At 49.5% G+C, this 8,016-nt stretch overlaps 1 protein-coding gene across 1 annotated transcript; it reads right to left on the bottom strand.

The window, feature by feature from the left end:
• Nucleotides 1-554: 554 nt before the first annotated feature.
• Nucleotides 555-6,193, bottom strand: npas4a (neuronal PAS domain protein 4a). The gene is made up of 8 exons (XM_015948675.3): nucleotides 5,667-6,193; nucleotides 5,179-5,342; nucleotides 4,992-5,094; nucleotides 4,591-4,900; nucleotides 4,369-4,478; nucleotides 4,115-4,250; nucleotides 2,257-4,013; nucleotides 555-2,162 (listed from the first exon to the last, which is right to left on the bottom strand). Exons 1-8 carry the CDS (start codon nucleotides 5,839-5,841, stop codon nucleotides 2,134-2,136), a joined length of 2,784 nt encoding a protein of 927 aa, XP_015804161.3. The 5' UTR covers nucleotides 5,842-6,193; the 3' UTR covers nucleotides 555-2,133.
• Between the last annotated feature and the right edge of the window lie 1,823 nt (nucleotides 6,194-8,016).

The raw sequence follows: 8,016 nt of genomic DNA on the forward strand, positions 1-8,016 counted from the left end.
TCCCTCCTTTCCCCCAGTTTTTTTTACTGTACCTCTAAATTTAGCCTCCTAACTCTTTCTTTGTCTCCCCCTCACTCCGCCCTCCCCTCTCTGATCCCCCTGAATAGAAGCTGAGAATAGACGGGAGGCTGTTTCTGTCAGGAATGCCTATATATGGAGCTTTACACCACGCTGAGCAGTGAGAGAGCCGCAGGTACATCTGTGAATGTGGGCTACTGTGATTTGTGAGGAGGTGTGTGTGTCTGTGTTCGTACTATCGTGTGTGTGTGGGAGACCATCTGTGTGTTCTTGTGTGTACATCTTCACATGCAAAGAAGAAGGGGGGGAAAAAAACAAAAACCTCAACGCCAAGCGTGTGCGTCAGTCTGAGTCAGATGGCGTCTCATTCTGTCTCGTCATGCGTGTGCGTCAGAGCTGTTGCTGAGCGAAAACTCGCTCCGGGGGAAGAAACGCAGGAGAGTGAAGGGGAGGGGAGGAGAAGATGATGATGGTGGTGATGATGAGACTGAGAGGAGAGGAGAAGAGCGGAGGGCTTGACTGTGACGACACAAACGCATCATCCGCATTAAGTGCACTTTATTATAAATGCATTTGTATGACAACCAAATACACTTATAAGCATCACAATAGAACACTGGTTCACAATGTCCGTTCTCCAGGAAACAGGATGTTTGGAATATTTTCCATCGTATACAATAAAAATCTCTCTGTCGTATCTACAGGTCAGTAGCTGTTTCATACAAATGTACAAATGTGTACAACCTTTCAGAAAAGATCATATGCCTACATCCTGGGACATAATGCATATGAATAACATCATCACACATACAATAATATATCATTTTTACACATGTATATTATAACTTAGCCTTTAATAGCTAGAACGTAGGAATCAATCCTTTACTTGACCGTAGACAACTCTACGTGAGCACGTCGACACCATGGGAATTGTACCATTCTCAACCCGTGTCGTTTGGAATAGAAATAGCACCCCATCCCTGTTTTCATTTTTTTAAAACAAAACCTTTGTATTTTAACCCCTCTCAAAAAAGAAGAATTGCTCATTCACACAGTCAGTTGTGCCTCACTACACCGCGCTCCAGCGGAGCAACGATGTAACCGTCCATGTCGAATGGACATGACATAGAGTTCAGAGTTCAGCAGGTCAGGGCCGTTTCAGGCGCACACAAGCCGCTATAAGCTGCCAGCATTGCAAATATTGATGCTGCAAGAATATCCAGCCCACTGCCCTCCAGCCAAAAAGTGTGTGTGTGTGTGTGTGTGGGTGGGTGTGGGTGTGTGTGTGTGTGTGTGTGTGTGTGTGTGTGTGTGTGTGTGTGTGTGTGTGGAGGGGGGCTTGATAGGCCCACATTCAGAGTCTTAATGTACAGCGTAGCAGTGGGTTTGTGGCGTGATCAAAGTCCTGGCAAACTTCCAGATATTTTCTGAGTTGACACTTTCAGGACCTCGTCACGCGTTTTCTTCTTCCTTTTTTTTTTGCACATCACATTGATACACAAGAGTCTAGATGGAGATAAGTATGAGCTCTTAAAGGTTTGAAGTCGCAAACTCAAAACTCAAAGTATCTCGGGTCTAGTTGGATTCTGTTTCTCCGTTACATTATTCTGATTGTGATCGCACTAAAACTGTAAACAATTGTATGCAATGGACTTCAATACATTAGAGGTTTGGGTTTGCGTTGCTGCATGTCAGGCAAAAAGTGCTTTATTCCATCTCACTACTGAAATAGCAAGAAACGTTTTTGTTCACGACAGAAATTTCACTACGAGTGAATACACATACTTATCTGGAGGTTTGATCGTCTCTGTCTGATCACAAGCTCATGGAACAGAGAGGTTAAAGAGGACGCCGCATGGACACAGAACCAAGGCAGTTGTGGGTCCATGCAGCTGCACCGTTGTGGAAATGTGGCACCGGTTCTGTAGAATCACACAGATGAGCAAAAATATAGAGTCAATCTTTGTTCTCAGCAGACATGTAGGAGTTGAAGTCCTTAAGTTGTATATACATTATGTATATTTATACACTTAATTATTTTTTACTTTTCAGTAAAAGGGTCTCCACAAAATATGACAATATGCCATACTTAATGAAGTAAGTCACAGACTTATTTTAGAACGGAGGAACACTTCCACTCCCATCTGAAAGACAGAAAAACAGAGAACATTAGTGATTTGGTTCAAGATTTGTGATCTCGTTTGCAAAGCTGAGATATGTAATGCAACAAGGTCTCACCATTGTGGAAGCACTGTGGCGATGGATGACATTGGAGTTGATACAACTCAGGTTGTTGCCCTAAGCCAGGGGCGATCGAGGCACCTGCCCCAAACATGGGTTCCAGGACGGCCAGTTCCTCCAGGAGGGACTGAGTGCAAGACACGGCGGGCGTGGGCGAGGCGACGGGCGAGGAGATGGGAGGACTCAGGGAGGCAGTGAGGACAAGGGGAGGGGAAGTTGGGATGGAGGAGTAGGAGGACACAGGAGATGACACCATCTCGATCTCCATTGCTTCCTCCATTAGCCCTTCCCCTTCCACCATCATCCCGGCCTCAGCTGCCACAGTCGTCCCGCACCCAGCCATCGAGTTACGTTGCGCCGATTGGACGCTACAGATGTGGCCCACTCCCTCAAACTGGGAGGGTTGGTGCCAGCATACTGGGGTTTGAGGAGAGGATGGGCTGCAGGGATCAGGCACAGGGGAGGTCAGAGGGGATGGGGAGGAGAGGCTGGACGTTTGGGGAGGAGCAAAGTCGTCTTGCAGAAGGGTTTCTAGGATGCTCTCTTCAAACAGAGATTCGTCGTCATCAAGGAAGATGGGGATGTCCAGCCCCCTCCATGCTTTGATGGGATAAAACTCCCTCAGAATGTGAACTGAATCAGCAGGTTCCACAACTGGAGACAGGAAGGGGGAGGGTGGAGAGGAGGAGGGGGAGAGTTTGGACAAGAGTGGATCCAGGTAGAATCCCTCAGCCAGTGAGCTGATGTGTTGAGCTAGGTGGGATATTTCTGCTCTTTCCTTTTCCCTATCAAGGGAAAAGAATGAGAGACAGAGATGTTTACCAGGTGATGCCTCAGGGGTGAGGAGGCCCTCGGGGGGACATTGGAGGGGTCCCAGTGGTACGTCTACATACAGCGGACCCCGTACCTCAGGCAGGGTCATCACTGTACAGTCGCCATCTCCGGGGCTGTCGGGTGTGGGAGGGAGTTTCTCGTAAAGGGAACCACTGCAAGGCTCGATGGAAAAGAGGAGGTCAGTCGATGGGGTAGGGAGAGTGAGAGGGAGTTTGGCAGAGAGGATGGTGGGAGGAGAGGGGCTGGGGGCTGTGGTGGGTGGGGCGGTGGATGATTCTGATGGAGCCAAGGAGGTGGTGGCAGTGGCTGTTGTTGCAGAGAGTGGAGGTGTGGTCGTTCCAGTTGGGTCAAAGCTGAAGAGGGGTTCGTTGAATGGGAAGTTGGCCCCAACAACCTGGGGGGTGTAGGGGGGAGTGCACACAAACTCTTTGGACTGCTGAGCTTGTGAGGTGGGAACAGGGGGGAGAGGCAGGGGGAGTGCTGGCAGTGGGGGTTCAAGCTGGAAGGAGGGTGGCAGGAGAATGTTCTGTGTTAAAAAGTCTAAGTCTGCTACTGTTTCAACAGTGACTGGAGTGGGGGAGGAGGCCGCTGAGGGAGTTTTTGCAGGAGGTTGCTGGAAGTAGCTCTCCTCCTCCAAAGAGGAGATGCTTGAGCGAGGGTCACCCTCCAGCTGCATGGCTTCAGTAACGGAGCTCCCAGGTTCATCGGAGGAGCCGACGCTGCAGCCAGCAGTGCTGAAGTCGAAGGACTGGGCAGACAGGCCACTGCTGCCAGGTGTGAACACCTGGTCTGGGCTGGACAGGGTCTCTGGAGACTGCAGACTCAGGTTCTCCTGCTGAGAGGAACCAGCACTCAGAACCAGGGTTAGCTGGGTCTGCTCTGAACTGAGCTGCTGTCGCACTGACCACGCCTCAGAGTCACTGAGAAGACAGAGAGAAAAATAGAGTTATGTTTCTCTTTTCACCACATTGATCAACCTTCATCCTAGACGGTGTGAAGTTTTGAAAGGGGCAGTAAATACCTGATGATGTAGTTGTTGCTACTGATGGGAATGTCTCCAGGCTGCAGCTGGAGCACCATGTAGAGCCAAACCCAGGACAGATCCTGAGCCTGCACACGGACCACCATTTCAGCTCTGCCTTCTCCTCCTTCTCTCACTGTGGAACAGCAGAATAATTTGCAGTCATTGTGTCATCCTATTAATCATCATGCTGTTGTTTTTTTCCCCATTGTTTGAATGTGGGCACAGTGTGTGTAATAGTGTGGTACACTTACAGAGGCTACGGTGCTGAGCGGAGGCATGTGACAGATCCTGTGGGTGGAGGAGGCTGTACCAGGAGCGGGAGCACAGAGCTGTCACATCAAACCCCAGATAAGCGCTCACACTGCAGGAAGGAGTGGGTGGAGATGCATTAGGATTACCATTTTCACCCATTTATCTCATTGATCTACCAGTTCCCATCAAAGCAACAAGTGGAGGAGAGTAATTAACCTCACCTGTTCTGAGCGGTCTGCAGTCTCAGGTCGCGGTCATGCTGAGAGTGGAAATAAGCCAGGAACAAGTTGGTTTCAGCCAGAGGAGGGCTGGATGCTGACTCCCTCTCTGCCCCGGAGCTGGAGCGGGTAGACTGGGGCTCCAGGGGCGAGCAGAAACACACCCACACGGGGTTGGAGGTCCAGTACGACCCGATGGTGGGGGTCGTGGAAGGAGCGGAGAGGCAGCGAGCTCGGATCAGAACCAGTTTGTTCCCAGCACTCTGCCTGCGCACGGACTTGGAGGTGTTAAAACGACAGCGGAAGAGACGATCTGAGGAGCAGAAGAGGAGCAGGAGGTTGTTAATCCATGATTTTCAGAATAAAAACACTGATCAAGCTCATAAAGTACATGCTTATCTTACCCATATCAAGTGATGTAGAGGCTGACAGGTTGGTCCTCATGATGAAGTGGTCTGCATTGTCGATGATATCATAAACACTGTCGCCTTGTGACACGAGATCCACCTGAAAAACACACTCACGTTATTCATGATACTCAAACTCATCCCTCCCATGTGCCCGAGGGTTCAGCTGTGTGTGTGGACCCACCATGGAGTGTCCGAGGTGCTCAGAGACACTGTCTGACAGGTAGAGGAGCTTCCCTTCTCCCGTGAGCAGCATCAGGAAGCCTGGCAGCGACTGCATCAGCTCCGACAGCTCGTGAAAAGACAGAAAACTTGCGCTCTCCTCAAGACTAGCAGCAGCTCCTGCTTCTGTGAGGGAAAAGACGGAGAAACAGGGCGACAGGGTTGTTAAAAAACCTGAATGTGTTTAATCTCTGCGGCAGCAACAGCTGATGCGGTTTCAGCACCATGGACAGCGGAGAGGCTGCGCGGGTGATGCTGGAGCCTTTCAGCACCGCGGACAGCGACAGTTTCAGGATTTATCAGCTTCTCTGAAGATTATGTGAGATGATCAATGAAAAACACTTCTACGGTTTAGTCTAAAGCAATGAACTCGGTGCTGCCCGAACACTTGTTGATTCTGTCGCCGTGGCGGATTTTACAGCATGAAATTCATCAACAGGTCGTTCCTACCTTGAGTGAAGAAGACGGATTTCCTGGTGTACATGCAAGCGAGTGACATGATGTGCAGGTATGACAGCCTGGCTTTATCTGCCTCGGAGATGGGCAACAAGTCCTTCAGGTTCCGGATCTCGGCGTTGATCTGGTCCCGTCGAGCCTTGGACGCTCCCTTCGTTGATCGGTACATCGTGATCTGTCACTGCGGTGAGCCGCGAGGAAATTCCTTCAGGTGTCAAGTTGTTAGCGGAGTGTTGCTGGGTGTCTCTGTCGAGGTCGTCCTGTCTCCCAGAGGTGTACAGAGACAGCGGTGGAGCGGAAGATCAGAAAGCTCTCAGGTGTGTCACTGGACTTTCATCTCAGCTGTGCGCTCCAGAAAAAGGTTTTTGGGAAAACCTTCTCCTGTCCAGCCTCGGATGCTGGCCGCCTGCTGGATGTCCGTCCCTCCTTTCGGAGTGCAGGTAAATCGGCGGCTGTGGTCGCCGTCTCTGGCGAAGAAAGTCCGGAACCCGTAAATCTGGTTGAGGGACTCTGCTCGCCGGTCACTTATATAGGCTGGGACTCCTCCGGAGCAGGGGGGCTCCCGACGCGCCAACACCGACGTAAAACGGAGGAAGGAGGGGTGAGGGAGGGAGGGAGGGAGGGAGGAAGGAAGGAGGGGGGGTTAGATGTCTCATATCAATGTAAGCAGTGGAGAGAGTCTCCCCCCTCCCTCTTCCGTGCCCTCTCCTCTCTGTGACTATTCCTCGACGTCAGCTCTTCCCTTTACTCGGTGATGACGTGGGGCTGAAATCGGGAGCTCCGGCGACGCAAAAAGCCCGATTTGGACAAAACCGAGTAAGGGGCGGAGCCAGAGTAAAACGTAAACGGAGTCACCGGGCTCCGGTGAATTGTGAAAGGAGGAGGAAGAGGGGGATGGAGAGAGTGTGTTGAATACGAACGAGGTCTGTGTGTTTATGTGTCTGGCACCTGATAGGCTGCCAGTCTCTGGCTGCTCCGCTCGGACTCGTCAGTAAACACGGCAGGTGCTGTTAAAAAGGTTCCGATGGACCACAGTTACTGTCAGGAAGTGAATAATCCGCGTTGGGAGACAGGAGGATGTGTCCATTCTGATGCTTATGGATGAAAATCACCACATTGTTATTATTTACTAAAAATATGTCTTTAGGTGATCCGTGTTTTATGGGATATAATCAAATGCTTTAGATACAGCTGGTATGTCCACTCATCCAGTAATGTCAAGCAACGTTAAAACGCTCAGATTATTAAAACTATTCATGCCCAGAGAAACGGCACGAACATCCGGGCACTTTGAGTATTAAAAAGGCGTCCTGCATTTCAGAAACGTCTAAACAACATGACGTCCATCGTGTCTGACTCAGCCTCGTTTGATCCTTTTATTTAATTATATTCCTGAAATGCTTCAAAGTTACATTGAAGATTTTTCCAAGCCTCAATGGAAAAATGTTGAGCTATTTTAATGAATGGCACTCATGAATTATTCCGCACAAGCGCGAGAACCACATTGCACGTGAGGTAAGCAGGGTTTCTAAAAATAGAACTCACCAGTGATGGGCAGAAGGAGCGCGCAACGCGCTCCTACATCCAGCTCCCATCACCCTCTATTCATAAAGATCCATAACCCGAAGAGATGGGAGCCTCACATCTCTCTCTCTCTCTCTCTCTCTCTCTCTCTCTCTCTCTCTCTCTCTCTCTCTCTCTCTCTCTCTCTCTCTCTCTCTCTCTCTCTCTCTCTCTCTCTCTCTCTCTCTCTCTCTCTCTCTCTCTCTCTCTCTCTCTCTCTCTCTCTCTCTCTCTCTCTCTCTACACCATAGGCTCTCTCTCTCTCTCTCTCTCTCTCTCTCTCTCTCTCTCTCTCTCTCTCTCTCTCTCTCTCTCTCTCTCTCTCTCTCTCTCTACACCATAGGCTCTCTCTCTCGCTCTCTCTCTCTCTCTCTCACACACACACACACACACACACACACACACACACACACACACACACACACACACACACAGCTGTCACCAGGTTTTATTTAGTCTAATGCACGTTATTCTATGTTTTGCTTTGAGTTGATACTTTTCCCCCACAGCTGCAGGATTTGATTTAAAATACCCAAATAAGGTGATGAAAGCCTTCAGTGCAACATTTATCGTTTTTAAAGGAAACAAACTGACAAAATGTTTAATTGGAAATTTAAAAATGTGTTGTTTTATCCTGTTTAACCCAGATTGTCCAGACGTTTTTGTGAATCCCAATGAGTAAGGAGAGGTGACTTTGCTCCAGTCAGTACACTGAAGATATGAGAAATAATTCTGGTGTGTTTGTGTGTGTGTGTGTGTGTGTTCTATTGTATGACTCAGC

The sequence above is a fragment of the Nothobranchius furzeri genome, chromosome 1, assembly GCF_043380555.1.
Source record: "Nothobranchius furzeri strain GRZ-AD chromosome 1, NfurGRZ-RIMD1, whole genome shotgun sequence".
Lineage (NCBI taxonomy): Eukaryota > Metazoa > Chordata > Actinopteri > Cyprinodontiformes > Nothobranchiidae > Nothobranchius > Nothobranchius furzeri.